The sequence below is a fragment of the Pezoporus flaviventris genome, unplaced genomic scaffold, assembly GCF_033815535.1.
Source record: "Pezoporus flaviventris isolate CSIRO_AGI_PZ_B2104156 unplaced genomic scaffold, CSIRO_AGI_Pfla_v1 ptg000022l, whole genome shotgun sequence".
Classification (NCBI taxonomy): domain Eukaryota; kingdom Metazoa; phylum Chordata; class Aves; order Psittaciformes; family Psittacidae; genus Pezoporus; species Pezoporus flaviventris.
In genome coordinates this window covers 243,829-259,238 of record NW_026892570.1, presented here as the reverse complement: position 1 = coordinate 259,238, position 15,410 = coordinate 243,829, and the positions used below count along the sequence as shown (strand labels likewise).

Sequence of the window (15,410 nt, the reverse complement as noted above, 5' to 3'; positions counted from 1 at the left end):
AAGGACAAGGTCCTGCTTCTCTGCTCTCATGAGGCACCACTTGGAGTACTGTATACGTACAGTTCTGGTGTCCTCAACATAGGAAGGAAATGGAACTGTTGGAGAAAGTCCAGAGGATGGCCACAAGGATGATAAGGGGACTGGAGCACCACCCATATGAAGACAGGCTGAGAAAACTGAGGCTGTCCAGTGTGAGGCATTCCTGCCCATGGCTTAGGGGTTGGAAGTAGATGACCTTAAGGTCCTTTCCAACCCCAAATGTTCCATGATTCTATGCTAAAATGGACCCTAAAGCAGTAAACTTCATTCCTTACACTTAAGTCACAGGATGTGTATTGTATTTTCATTTCAAAAAGTAAGAAAGGTAAGAAAGTCAATGAGCTGAGGGGGCAAAGCACACTTGTATCCAGTATTTTGAAGGACGTTTACAGAGTAGAGAAATTATTTAATATTTAGATTTTTTGGCTTTCCTGATGGATAGTGTAAGTTATTCATCAAACTTCTGTGAGTTACTCAAAGGCACGGTCCTATGCAAGTCTTTTAACACATACTTCTAAAAGCTAGGTGAAAAAAACGAAAACATTTGAATATTCTTTATGGCTGCATACATGTTGATATTTCTGTGTAAGAGAATGGTTGAAATAACAAGGCAAAAGCGTGTTCCTGGACATGTATGATAGGTAACTACTATATATTATATAACTATTCTTAAATTGTTTTGAAAAAGATAGCTTTACACATAAAGCTGTTTTGATTTTTCAAGATTTCACTTCTGAAACACTTCATGGAAGCAAAAGTTGTAAAACTCCTCATTGTCTTGCAGATGGTTCTTCCACATTGCTGCTAAAGTATGAATGTTTCTTACTAATCTTAACAGTGGAAAACTTCTGAACCTTTCTGAACCTTCAGTTTAAAATATATTCATAACTTTAATTCAGACCAGTTCTTGTTTTCAAGTCATACATACGTACCCTAGTAGCACCTTCCAGCAGCCTTAGGCCTGGAGCCAGACTGTCTTAGAGCTAAGCAGCTCATCTGGGCAGCTTAGTTTTGGCTTTCGGCAGGCTGTAGCCAGTCTATCTAGATTCTGTTGGTATTCTAGAGCACTAGTTTATTCCCTTCCTCATAATTCATGTATTTACTGATCCCATATTGCAGTTCTGTCTGAAAATGTTTGTAATGTATGGAGCAGGGTGGAATGGCTTAAGGATTCTGAGTTTTTAAAATAATAGCGAAATTGATTCCTTGGAGTAAGAAATCCTAGATACGCACCTTCAAGCTATGCCTAATACTGCCGTTACTTTGTCTGTGTTGCCCTTTCATATGTTACACTATTATCTAGGATCAATCTTTTCTGTGATCTTGACAACAATATTGGTCAATGGATATCCACAGAAATTATGTCATGAAAATAATTTTTCCATCTTCTTGCTTTTGCCTTGCATTTATCAGTCCACTGGCTTTCACTGCCTTACCACATGTAACCCTTGGTCTGCTTTAAGACCTGTATTATCTAACCTGATATGTTAACCAGGTTTAATTTTTTTTTTTTGTGCCAGTCTTGACCAGTCATTTTTAAAATAGTCAAATACTTTTACATGTGTCACTGCTCTCATTCTGAACAGAAAGAGTTCCCCTGCTCCGTTGCTGCTGTGTAACGTGCAGTGGTGTAGCAGCCAAAGTTGTGTGAAGACTGCTGCTTGCACTGTTGAGAATCCTGCTGCTATGACTTTATGCTCTCTCATTCTGTGTTCAGCATCTGTTGTCTCACAGATTTATACCGTGTTTATAAACTTTCAAAGCAGTGGCTGTTACTTAGGATTAAAGTGCAGCTGTGATCCCCATTAAGTCTTGTAGGTTTCTGAGGCATAGAATAGCAGGTTCATTTGCCAGTAGCAGATGTTTGCATGGCAATAGCAGTGGGAAAACATAACATTTGTATTTTGAGATATGAACAGGACCAGTAGATCTGGAAGTGATTCAAGCAATGGTTCTGAAGGCCATTGGACAAACCTTGCAGCAATTCAGGGGGTACTCAGACAAGTGGAACAGGAGGGATGGAAGGTAGAAGGGACAATGTGATTGGTGGAGTCCCTTTTGGAAGTGGTGTAGGCTAAATAATCTGGAAAGAAAGTTGTTCTTAAACAAACACTTGTCCAAAACATTACCACCAAGGAATCATAAAAACTGTCTAGTAACTAAATTGTCTATAAATACAATGCCCCTCAGTAAAATCATGTTTAGCTTGGTGTTCATAGATCATAACGGCTGAAAAATGATAGCTACATATGAGTGTAGTAGAATTGGTTGCTTAGAGGCATAGGATCTCCATCCTAGAGACAGATGTACAAATCTTGAGTAGACATGGCCATGAGCAACTAGATCTAATAACAAAGTTAGTGCTGCTGGGAGCAGGGTGTTGGACCAGATGACTTCCACAGGTCCTTTCCACTATAAATTCTCTCTAAGTAGAAAAATAATTGTTTGACAAATAAAAGATTTGTTTGTTTGTTTCTTTGGGGAACATTCTTGTGGTAATGTCATAAGCTTTAAACCCCTGAAGAATCAAGCTTTATTTGATGTTGGATATCTGAATTAGTGTAGTTACTTCCACAGTCTTTAATTTACACTGAAGAACTGTCTTGTGATTTTATCATAACATTTGCATGAAGTCAAAACAGGCGGTTTAGAAAATTACGGCTCAGTACCTCAGCTGTAACTGCAGATCAAAACTGTGAAGGAACTTTGTAGAGTGGTTTTCTGTGACAATTCAGTGCTTCAAGCACTGAATAAAGGCACTGTGCAAGGAGGCCAGTTCTTCTAATTGGTGGAAATTTGTTATATTCTTAGGATGTTCCAAGTAGAAAGGATCAATGCTGCTTGGTTAAAATAGTTCAATAAAACCTACGATAAGTATTTTTACTGTGTTTGCATTTGTGTGTGTATGTAGGTTAATTAATGTAGGCATACAAACTCATGTTTTGAGTATGTATAAAATGCATCTGCAGAATTGATAGATGGAACTTCTGTACCATTCATCAGTGCCATCTGTTAATGGGTGATACATTGGTACAGTGTTCCAATCACACTTCCTTTTGATGTGGGACAAAAATAAGAAAGGAGGCAATTATCTCAAGCATGTATTCTACTTTTTCACTGGAACTATCTTGCTGTTCACATCTGGGCATGCTTCCACTTCTCTTACAGCATTTTGTGTTCCTTATTCACAGCTTAGTCCTATGTGGCTTAGCATGAGGACTGAAAGAAAACAATGAGATCAGAGCAGTTTCTGTTTTTAAGCATCATGAGTAAATGTAATACTTTAGTAGTCTGTTTTTTTTTCATCAACATTCAGCAATCCAGAGCAATTGAGCATAGGTCAGTGGCATAATATGAATTCTCAGATAGAACTGAAGTCCTCAAATCGTCTTCAGAGTTATTTAACAATGTTATTTCCATGGGAAATAAAATCTCCAGAACTCACTGTTTATTTCGAAACTAGAGAAAATAACGCATTAACCACCTGTGCCAAACCTTGTTCCTGTATGTATGGTATCTGCTCATACCTGTTCACACATACATGCATATGTATTTCCTTTTTGGTTTGTGGATAAAGAACCTTTTGAATGTAAAGTATCAGTACTGGGAAGTATTTGTATAAGGAAGAGTCAGAGCCTCTCTGTCTTTTCTTTAAGTGGGTGGTTCATAATGGAAATGGGAGGTTGAATGATTGTGAACATGGTTGCAGAGGCTGCCAGAAACACTGCTGGTAAATGTTGCTGTTGGCAGCAATTGCTGGCAAAGATAACTGCTTCTATTTTTTTATTTTTCTTTTTTTCCAGTGATCAGTGAAAAGGACTTTTTTCAATGTCAATTTTAAAATACTTTCAACTTTTCTTTTTTATCTGTACATATTCATGAAAAACTTGATTATTCTGGCATTCATGTTCATTCATAAAAATTAACAGCTTTTATTAATTTATTTATTGAAAGAATATTTTACAGCAATGTTTGACCGTGTTTCTGGAGCGACTTTTTAGGCCACTTTTTTTGGACAGTGATTTTGTGCTTTGAAGGTTGTTGAACATGTTGCTTTGATGGATTATTCCCAAGTTCTGTGTTTGAAGTTGTCTCTTACTGTGTTTGAGTTACTCATCAAAATATTTGTACAACCACTGCAGATTTTTTTCTTTGATAGTAGTCTTAAATAGATTTTTCTTAGGCTAGTTATAGCAGTGTAGTTTCAAGATTATACTTTGTACCAGTGGCAAAAATCTGAAGCATTTCCAATATTGTTACTGTACCTACTTTTTTACATAATGGAGGACTCGGTACTTACCTCCTACTTTCGGATTTCCTGTTATTTCCCAGCTTTTGTGTAGCAGCTCTGTTAAATTGATAGCCAAGGAATACACTGTAGGTTTCTCTGCGCAGCTAGACTGCTGGAAGTCTTATTTAGAGAACAGAGACATTCCTAATTAATACAGACTTTTGCACAAAAACCATCCACATGCACAAGATTTTGTCAGGTAAAGTACTAGAGTCCATTACTGTGATACTAAACAAATTCCAAAGTATTAACCTCTGCTTTTTTTCCTAAAGCTTTCTTGCTTCAGTACATCCTCTTCTAGAATTATCATCTCTGAAAGCCCTCTCACTCAAATATTTGTTAACAGCATAAATGTAGTCAGGTACATAGTGCAAATTATTGACTAAAAATTGCTTTTTGTTTGCCTCCTCACTGCCTTCCCTCACATCATTTTAAAATTCAGTCCCTCAAAGTCTGTGAAATCCCGATATTGTTAACAGACACTATTTAAGTTACTAACAAGTTTTAAGACAAAAGTTAAATACATTTTTCATTTTATATGTAAGTTATAATATGCCCACTAGATGCCACTCTAGACAATTATAAAGACAGTAATGGGTGAATCTCCACTACTTCTTCTGTATTGTTTCAGATTAATGTTGTACTGGGTCTTTTCTGTTAAAGCACTGTGTTAGCTTTCCCGTCACGGGGTACCAAATGATGCAGCTTTTAAATGCTATTTTACAGCTTTTCAGGTATTTTCCATAATTTGCAAACTTAGCATCAAGCAGTTATAAATTATTATTTCTTTAATTGTGGGAGTTACTGCATATTTTTTTTCAGAGCAACAGATAGCAAAGGGACTACCTAAATGCAAACTAGAAATCCGTGATTTTAACATGAAAACTGGAAGTATGTGATTAAAAAGAAGAAAAAGGTAGAAAGAAGTATACTCTTTTTTTTAAATGAGGAAGAGTTTGCATTTGGATATAAAATGTGACAAAAGGTGGGTTTTCTGTCTAGTTGTATTTATGGCAGTTTGTGTGGAGAATGGGAGAATTTTATGCTGGCATCTCTATGTCATAAGGAGGAAAATGGAGTAATGGCTGGTAACACCAGTATGCAATTTAGGACTGACTGCAGACAAGCAGAGTAGGGAAGTTTCTTAGGCAAGCAGATTTTGAAGGATGGTGAAAGCAATGATCCTGTGCTCATTTTCCTTCTGCCAGCTGCCTGCAAAGTCAGGGGTGCCGTGGTGAGCTTGTTGCTGCTGTCAGAAGGGAGTTGCTGAGAAGGTTGGCATCACTTCTGAGAACGGCTGTCAGCTACTTAAGAGTGCCTTGAGCCAGCTCCAGCTGTACATTTCTGTACATTAGTAATTCACAAGTTTCTTTTTCCAGCCTTTGCCACTGAAGTTTAAATAAGATTTTCCTGGAAGCAATTTGGTGAAGTAGAGCTGGTGCATAAAATCAGAGCGAGTGCTTGAACAAACTGTTAAATACTGCCTGCTCCCCACTGTTCTTGTCCTCTCTTCTAAGAGCCGCACTGTCTTGCTTGGTTTGGCAAAGTTTTCTTCACATTACATCTGACAGAAGGTCAGATCCCCAGTGCTGAACTTTTTCTATACTCCTTGTCATCCTGTCCCTATCCAGTAAAAACACTGTAATGTGAAACTGTTTCATACATAAGAGTGCATCATATTAAAGGCAAGGGTCAAATAGAATCATAGAATAGTTAGGGTTGGAAAGGACCTTAAGATCATCTAGTTCCAACCCCCCTGCCATGGGCAGGGACTCCTCACACTAAATCATCTCACCCAAGCTTCTGTCAAACCTGGCCTTGAACACTGCCAGGGATGGAGCATTCACAACTTCCCTGGGCAACCCATTCCAGTGCCTCAGCACCCTAACAGGAAAGAACTTCTTCCTTACATCCAATTTAAATTTGCTGTGTTTAAGTTTGAACCTGTCACCCCTTGTCCTATCACTACAGTCCCTAATGAAGAGTCCATCCCCAGCATCCCTATAGGCCCCCTTCAGATACTGGAAGGCTGCTAAGAGGTCTCCATGCAGCCTTCTCTTCTCCAGGCTGAACAGCCCCAGCTTTCTCAGCCTGTCTTCATAAGGGAGGTGCTCCAGTCCCCTGATCATCCTCATGGCCCTCCTCTGGACTTGTTCCAACACTTCCATGTTCTTTTGATGTTGAGGACACCAGAACTGCACACAATACCCCAAGTGAGGTCTCATGAGAGCAGAATAAAGGGGCAGGATCATCTCCTTTGACCTGCTGGTCACGCTCCTTTTCATGCGGCCCAGGATATGGTTGGCTTTCTGTGCTGCGAGTGCACACTGAAGCTGGCTCACGTTCATTTTCTCATCAACCAACACCCTCAAGTCCTTCTCCGCAGGGCTGCTCTGAATCTTTTCTCTGCCCAACCTGTATCTGTGCCTGGGATTGCTGCAACCCAGGTGTAGGACCTTGCACTTGGCATGGTTAAACTTCATACAGTTGGCATCAGCCCATCTCACAAGTGTGTCAAGGTCCCTCTGGATGGCATTCCTTCCCTGCAGCATATCAACCGAACCACACAGCTTGGTGTCATTGGCAAACTTGCTGAGGGCGCACTCAATCCCACTGTCCATGTCAGCGACAAAGATGTTGAACAAGACCGGTCCCAACACCAATCCCTGAGGAACACCACTCGTTACTGGTCTCCAGCTGGACAGAGCTGTTGACTACAACTGCTTGCATGCAGCCATCCAGCCAGTTCTTTATCCACTGATTGTACTTGGTACTTGATCAGTATCTTTAGGAAGCTTTGAAAGACACTTGTTAAATATACAAATTATATGAAATTTGTATTGAATCCCTTGAATTAACTGATCTGATCTTTTAAAATTTAGATTTAAAATTAAAATCTTATTATCTCTGTCTTCTCTGAATTGAACACTCTGAAGTGGAGTGTTGCAATGTGACATATGTTCAGAGGAGATAAACAATGATACCCTAAGTCTTTTTTCCATGGTTCTGTTACACGGACAGAACATAGCATTCTGTGTGTAGGTTTTTTTTTTTCCTTGAGAAGGATCATGAAAATTCATAGACCTGTCAGTTACGGATTTTAAGGAGAGTAACCTTTTATTTAACTGATTTAGACAGCTTGCCATCTTTTGCCAGCTCCTTAGAAAACGTGATTTCAGCCTTCTTGATGTCTTAATCCCTGCTGTTCGCTTCATTCTGCAAATGGAGGTGCATAAGGGCCGTTCTGTGGTGGTTCCACTCTGAGATAATCCCTGTGCCAAGGTAGTGTTCCTCAGAGCTACCATTTGGTGCACAGACCTTACTGTCTTACATTCCCAATAGTCTCATCTGATACAACAATACAGGACAAGATCCTTATACCATAAGAAGTAATTCTACTTCAGTGGGCTCTGGCAATATAATGTTCATTTTTTATAATTTCACACAAGTCTCTGAATTTCAGTTAATTTTGTTTATTACTGGCTAATATAATACAAAATCAGCAAGGGCAACAGTCTGTTGCTTCTTCAAAGCCTGTTCTCTTAGAATCAGGAATAGACTCAGACTTAGCCTGGGTCTTTCTGGAAGTACAGTTAACTGGATGACACTTGGATGCAAGTGGCTTCTGTATGAAATTATACTAAACAATACAATGAAGTGAATGAGGGTGAAATAATCTGGTAGTGTTTTATTGACTTACTGACATCCTGAACTATGTATTTTTTCTGAAGCAGGTGAGTTTCTTTCAGTTAGACTGCATATACTGGCCACTTTGGAAAATTCCTGAAGGTTGTAATTATTTCTTTTGATATAACATTAATTTTTTTCTGCTCTTTTATACTGCCTTCTTAACAGTATCCTTTTTTGGCATCCCAGACTGATTTTTAATTACTTGAACTATTCTTTGAAGTCATGAAAACCTGCTTCATCTCATCTGAGTGGAATCCTTAGGAGATCTGTCAGCAAGGAGAGGTTTAAGTCAGATTCCTCAATTCAAGTTTCAAAGGACTTGAGAGACATTTATAAATTTGTAAAAAAGTTACTCTCTGGAATGCAATTCATATTATACAGAATTCATCATTAGTATATAATGCAAGCATACTCTTCTTACATTGGAGACACAATATTTTTTTCTTCATTTTTGTAGGTCTCCTGGTATTTTTATGGTACGCAGTACTTAATTTTTTATCTGATGGCATGGCAGAAATTTTAAGCATGTATCACTGTCGCTTTAGTCTGCATGCTTTTTCTGCTTTGACTTGTTGGTATACCTTTAAAATAGAAAATGAAAATGTATTCTGGGTTCAGTAGCAATGTTGGGATGACAGTTTTCTTGAGCTTTCCTAGAGGAAGGGTCATAAATGTGTCCAAACAGATTTGTCTTCGCAATTCTGTGTTACATATGTGGGAAAAAAAACAACCCAACAGAGTTATAGATGAAAATAAGACTGTTGTATCGAGGTTTTTTGTGAAAAACAGGAACATTTACTTCAGATAAATAATTTCTTTGTGTTTCTTTGTGTTTGGTGTGCACTTTGCTTACTGCAAGGTTTTCGTTAGCTTACAAATTTACTGTGAAAGAATGCTGCTATTGCTTTTCTACCTTTTAAGTGTCACATTAGAAGAAACCAAGCGTTAATTAGTTTAGGTAATTAGGTAAATATAATCTAAACAGTAGTTGTAAGTTTACATTGCCTTTGCATCAAGCTGAGAAAGTGAAAGCTATCCTGTCTAGTTCCCATTGCTATTCTGTAATGCCTTGTTTAGAGAAAGAAGTTTATCTGGAATGTTGAGAAGAAAATAGTCTGATTAACAGTTAGACTCAGGACTTAGGTTTTATGCTCAGCTTTCTTGACATTTTGGTTTTTCTCTTTTCTGAATGAAATCCTGGCACCATTGAAAATCAATGTGAGTTATTGCTCACTGCAAGAAAGCAAAGGTATTACTCCTTTGCATTAGTTTCTCAAATCTATCAATATATTTGGACACCCCATACCAGATAATCTTCTGCTACAAAACAGTTATTTTTTTGTTTGGTTTTTTATTTGTTTTTTTGTTTGTTTGTTTTGTTTGTTGGTTTCTTTCGGGATTGTTTTTTGGTTTTGGATTTTGTTTTGGGTGGTTGGTTTTTTTGTTATTTTTGTTTGGTTTGAAGTTCCTGTTCACGTTCATGTTGGTCTCTTTAAAATGCAAATCAGTGCAAGTAAAGATTTACTTACAGTTATCTATGATTCTGTGATCCACCTTCTGCTGTTCTCTGGAGCACAGTTTGGTGGTGAAGCAGTATTTTTAAGGGGGCTGCAGCTTTAAATAAAAAGAGTAAGGTAATTCCTTTGTTTTGAGCTCCATCTGTTCTCTGCACTAACAACATCATGTTAGCGTAACAGTTCCTCAGAACTGTTACCAAATTCTAATTTAATTTTACAGCGACAGAAAAATGTTGCAAATAGAACTGTAGCTTCACTTAACATTTCAGCTATAATGCAAAGTATTTTCAGGAGCAGTTAAGTAATTAAAGGCTAACCCAATGATAGAAAAAAAATAGCAATTCACAGATTAAGATTTTGCTGTTGACAAACAGTTCTCAGGTTCCAAATTTACTTGCAGCTATTTTAAAGCTGATCTGATCATAGCTGTGCATACTGAGACTTTACAAATACACCTGTTATAGCTTTCATGTACATAGCCTGTGTTTTAAAGAACACTTACACTTGAGCAGTTGAATTTGCAAAAACATGCCTGCATATTTAATTAACTTCTTGCCTTTTAATTGTAATTTAATTATGTGAAACTTACATACTGGTAGGAAGATGCAAAACATGAAATGGATAAATTTACCAAATAAAGTGAAATTGCATTAATTTATTTTTTAAAAAAGCATTTTCATGTCCACCAAAATTTCACTCTCTTTTCTATTCCAGAATCGAATGGAAGAAAGCAAAGCACTCTTTAGGACAATTATCACATATCCATGGTTCCAGAACTCTTCAGTCATTCTGTTCTTAAATAAAAAAGATCTCTTAGAGGAGAAAATTATGTATTCCCACCTAGTTGATTATTTTCCAGAGTATGATGGTAAGTATAAAGACATCAGAGCTCATGTTCTATTTGCACTGCAGTAATGAGAATTGTAATAGCCTTGTCCAAATGCTAGACACATAGATAATTTAATATATTTTACACCTAAAAAAATACCAACTGCTTTGCAATTTTTAATAATCTACATTTTAAAAATGTGATTGAACTTTTGTGGGATTTTACAGATTATTTTATAGATTGCTAGGATTTCATTTTAAAAATTGAGGTGAAGGTTTAGACTGAAGTATAAAAGCTAAAAAAAAAAAAAAAAAAATTCCATGTGCCACTCAGAAAAACCAGTACCACTCCTTCCAACCTTTTATTGTACCTCTTTGTTTCCTGTATTTCAGTTTTTCATTATTTATGTGAAGCTTAATATGCTTGTCTGTAAAAAGTTATGTGGATTGTACAGCAGTTTCTACTAAACCTGTACTTCAAGAAAGTTTTCCTGTGGTAAAAACCTAACTATTGTGAGGTAACTGAGTGGTAGCCTTGGTAACAGAGAAAAATCAAACTGATATAATTAAGGGTCTAAACAACTAAATTCTCCTATTTAAAAACAAATAAATGAATGTCTTCTGTCCCACCAAAGAGTGAATAGCGTATTTCAAAGCTGAATAAAAGAGTAAATCTCTTACGTTCAAATATGGAAAGTATTCCTGTTAAGGGGAAGTGAGGGTGAACAGTCTGCAGATCACAACCACTCTGCAGTCTAAATTCAACATTGACTCATTCAATTTTTTTCTGAATTCCTGAGGTATTAAATGTACTTTCAAACCTGAGTTTTCCATTCTTGAACTTCAGACAAACACAAATTTAAATTACATGATAGTCAGCAGAGATCTGTTTAGATAAGTAAGTTTGGATATAGTCTTTGAGAGAGGGCTGAGTCTAGCTACTATGAAGCTGAAAATTCTAGGAGGTTGTTTAAAATAGTAAGTGATTTACTTTGAAGAAATCAGTATCTTTGAAAGTCTTAAGAGTTTCCTTCACAAATATTGCAAATTTAGTCATGGTAGTGTGAGACTTACCATTGCTGCTCTTTCTATAGAGCTGGGTGACCAAGCCAAAGGCTAGAGTCTGTTGTGTGTTAGAAGCTGTAGAAGCATTGAACAGTCTCCTGGAGAGCTTATGATCTGTTTACATCCCCAAATCTCAGGAAATATGTTATCTGTATATGTGTATGTATGTTCATATATGTGTATATGTGTCCATGTGCATACCTCTACATGCATTTGCAGCACACCAGAAAGTACATGATTTCTCTTCTGTGCATTCCCTACATAGATTTTATAGTTACGCAATTTGGAATGTTAGCAGTTGTAATCTTGAAGTATTAGAGATAGGTTATCATGCAGTTGAAAACTATGTGGGCATGTGCTAACCCTCAGAGTACAGATTCCATAAGCACTGAAGGACAGAGCTACCTACAAAGGTTGAGTGCGGGTATATTACCAGGACTAAGGAAGAGAACAGGAGGAAGCAGCACAGAAAACATGCATGTTCTGTAGAAACACAACTTCCAGAAATAGGAGAGCAAAGGAATAATGGCCTTTGGAAGTAGTTTGGAATAACAGAACATAATTCAACAGCTTGTGTCTTATGTTCTTGCTTTTGCACTGCTCTTTTGGCTGTGAATGTAAATGAATCCTGACTGTTCCAGGCTGGAAGTCATTACTTTACCTTCTCTCTTCTGTAAAGCTGAACATGTGGTTTAGCCTCTGTCCTTCTGAGAATTACAACCTTAATTTAGATCTGATAGGATTATTATCATACATAATTTAGATAACAAGTGATTTGTTAGAACATGAGCCTTTTGCAATCAAACAGCTTCAGCTGGAGAGCATGTGTATTTTGTTATCACTAAAATAAATTCTGATGGTAACAGTGTCAGAACAGTTCAGGATCTAACTTCATTACACTACCTATTAAAATACTTATAAAACTAGTAAGTGTTACCATGCTAAAATAACTGAATTATAATTTAAATATAGTTCATGTAGACTGAACATTTACCAATTCTGTTAACATTTTTTAAAAGATTTACTAGTGTAGCTAATTTCTCTGTTTTCATTCTGTGCAGTTTTAAGTTGCCTGTTTTAAGTGTTATCAAAGAAAGAGGATTGTCATCAGCAAAAGAGCACCTTTGACATGATAGCTCTAACTTGATAGAATTTATGAAATTTCCTTCCATCTTTATTTTCCATAGTTCCTACCAGGAAGAAAGCAGCTAGTGTATGATGATTAGCCCTCTTACATGAGGACTATAAGACTGAGTCTTCCTTGTTTTGTGTTAAAAGAGGTTCAAGTACTGAACTGTCTTTAAGAAAAGTGACTTTCTCTTCCTAATTATCAGGACCACAGCGGGATGCACAAGCGGCACGAGAGTTCATCCTGAAGATGTTTGTAGACCTGAACCCAGACAGTGACAAAATTATATACTCCCACTTCACATGTGCTACAGACACAGAGAATATCCGCTTTGTCTTTGCTGCTGTCAAGGACACAATCCTACAGTTAAACCTGAAGGAGTACAACCTGGTCTAACTGTGTCTAGGAGGCCCTCAGAAACTACATTTGTGTGATTGAAGATATACAAGAGGGACTGTATTATCTGTGAAAACAATTTGCATAATACTAATTTATTGCTGGCCTGGACTCTGTGAATGTCCACAGAGTTTGTAGTTAATATTATGATTTTAATTTAAACTATATGGAGGAAAAACAAAAGATGCTGAAGTACATTCATAGCACATTCCTCATTTTTTAGGCAAAACCTTGTGACTCAATGTGTTTTAAATTCTCAGTCATACATTACAAAGAATAGCAGGTTTTGCTAATGAAGCAAAATCAAGCTGGTTTCCTCTTTCCCTGACCCTTTCTCTCTCCCTCTTTCCTCTCCCTCTTATCTTTTACAAGGTACAGTGGCCTTTTTTTTCCCCTGCATTCCTGGGTGGAATGTTTTCTGTTGAATTATTTGGTCAGGAAAATACTATCATATGAATTGAAATCATCAGTCATTCTAATTTTATAGTATGTACTTATCTGAAGGATCAAAAGTATTGATACTGTGATTTTTAAATTCTTGACAGGGGTGTCTTAATTCTGTCTTCAGTTTTGGGACTAGAATATTTGAATTGCAAAATAGAATTACAGTTATATAAGATACTAAATTTAACCATATTTTCACAATTCAGAAAGATGCATAGAAGACAGTCATGACATAATTAAGACACACCTGGGATGTATATGTGTAGTTTGTTAGAATCCTTTTGTTTGCCATGTGCCATTTCTTTTTCTTCTTTGATTCATAAATGCCAAATAGAAATGTCATAGACACTACATCTTCCCCAGTGGCTACAGCCTGAAACAGTGGGGTGGTTTGGTTTTTTTTTTCAGTTGTGCAGGATTTTTTCTTAAGTTAGAGCTTTTTTAAGTGTTCTTTTTCCACAACAGAAAAATTATTTTTATTGTATAATATTAATGTTGCCAAATCTGGCTTTTTATAAAAACAATACGCCAAACTGATGGGTTGGGAACTGACCTGATTGAGTCAACTGCCAAATGATAAACAAACATAGTTTCAGCTCTCATGTTCCCTTTTTTATAAATTGTTCTATTTTCTAATGCCAAAACCAACAGTGTGAGTGAATATGCTACAAGGTGCACCATGCACATGCGTGTGGTCTACTAATTTAAAGACAGTTTAAATCCTTATGCCAGGTATGGCATGAGATTGCTTTATTTAATAATATCAAGGCACCTTTAGCTGTATAACAAGAAATCACTGATGAGAAATCACATTCAGGAACCTTTCTCGATAAGGTTGCGTGTTCACTAACTGATTTACAGACATTTAATAGGCTTTCATGCAAAATAGCCTCTCTCAACATTCTTTAGAAAAGATTTATTAATGTAAATGAAACAAAATCATTCTTGAAATTTAAATGTGCAATTTTCTTAACAACAAAAAATGCAGCACACAGTGATGATCCTTTATTCTGCAGCTTAAATTGAAAGGTGTTTTTTGACCAGGTGCACGATTGCTAGCAAGCAATAGAAAACTCAAAGCTCAGACATATAATTGGGTTGATTATCTGAAATGACAAGTAGCACTAGAGTGCACTTGACACAGAAGTTGCTGCCTCATAGCAGCAGATGGGAGGTGGAAAAAAGAATGGCTTATTAATCACTGAAGTTGAACAATAAATACTAATAAGACCTTTTTTAATCCTTAATCCTCCCAAATCTAAACCAACAATAATAAGAACAGTTGTTATTTTTTGCTCCCTCTTAAAACACCTTGTAATTTAAAACTGGTTGTAGGTATAGTGCAATTATGAATGTTATAATCATTGTACATACATCTATATATATATATGGTGGCATCCATATTGGCTTTGTAATCATTAATTTTTGCAAATTGAATGTGCTGTATTGATATGTATCTATGTAATTGTATTGTATGTCTTATAGCTAATTCACATTTTAAATAATGTTATTTTATTTACTTTTTTAAGAGAGAAGAATGTAAATTTTGTCAGTTTATTTCTGACTAGGGATTTGTTGTTGTTTTTATTTACAAAAAAAAAAAGTTACTGTAGTAGAGAGCGGTACTAGCATCGTGCTGTATAAAATCATTTGCACATTCCTGAGTAGAACTAAATTGGAGACACCAAGTCAGAGGCCAATTGCATTCAGAATAATGCTTAAATCTTGTCAGGGCTTTATATAGATGTAGAAACCAGTCTTACTAGAACTCATGTTGTTATGTCTAGGATTGGAGCATAAGCTTTTTTAGATATAAATTTAATTTATATTTGTCAGATTCACATTAGGTTACTTTTACTTTTCTAATCAGCTTTATTAGAAAAGTAAATTTAGAGATATTTCAAAATCATTGTACAGCAGTACTAATGAGTGTATGCTGTTACCCTAAAAATATCATGAAAAAATACAAAACATCAACAATCAGTCTTCTCAGAAACTGCAGAAAACTTAA

At 36.4% G+C, this 15,410-nt stretch overlaps 1 protein-coding gene across 1 annotated transcript in view; it reads left to right on the top strand.

Annotated features, from left to right (window-relative positions):
• Positions 1–13,922, top strand: part of LOC133270765 (guanine nucleotide-binding protein G(q) subunit alpha) — a 119,359-nt gene extending 105,437 nt beyond the window's left edge. The window contains exons 6-7 of the mRNA XM_061456248.1: positions 10,252–10,405; positions 12,765–13,922. Coding sequence (XP_061312232.1) covers positions 10,252–10,405; positions 12,765–12,955 — 345 coding nt within the window. The 3' untranslated portion in view covers positions 12,956–13,922. The remainder of the gene's footprint in view (positions 1–10,251; positions 10,406–12,764) is intronic.
• The last annotated feature ends 1,488 nt before the right edge of the window (positions 13,923–15,410 follow it).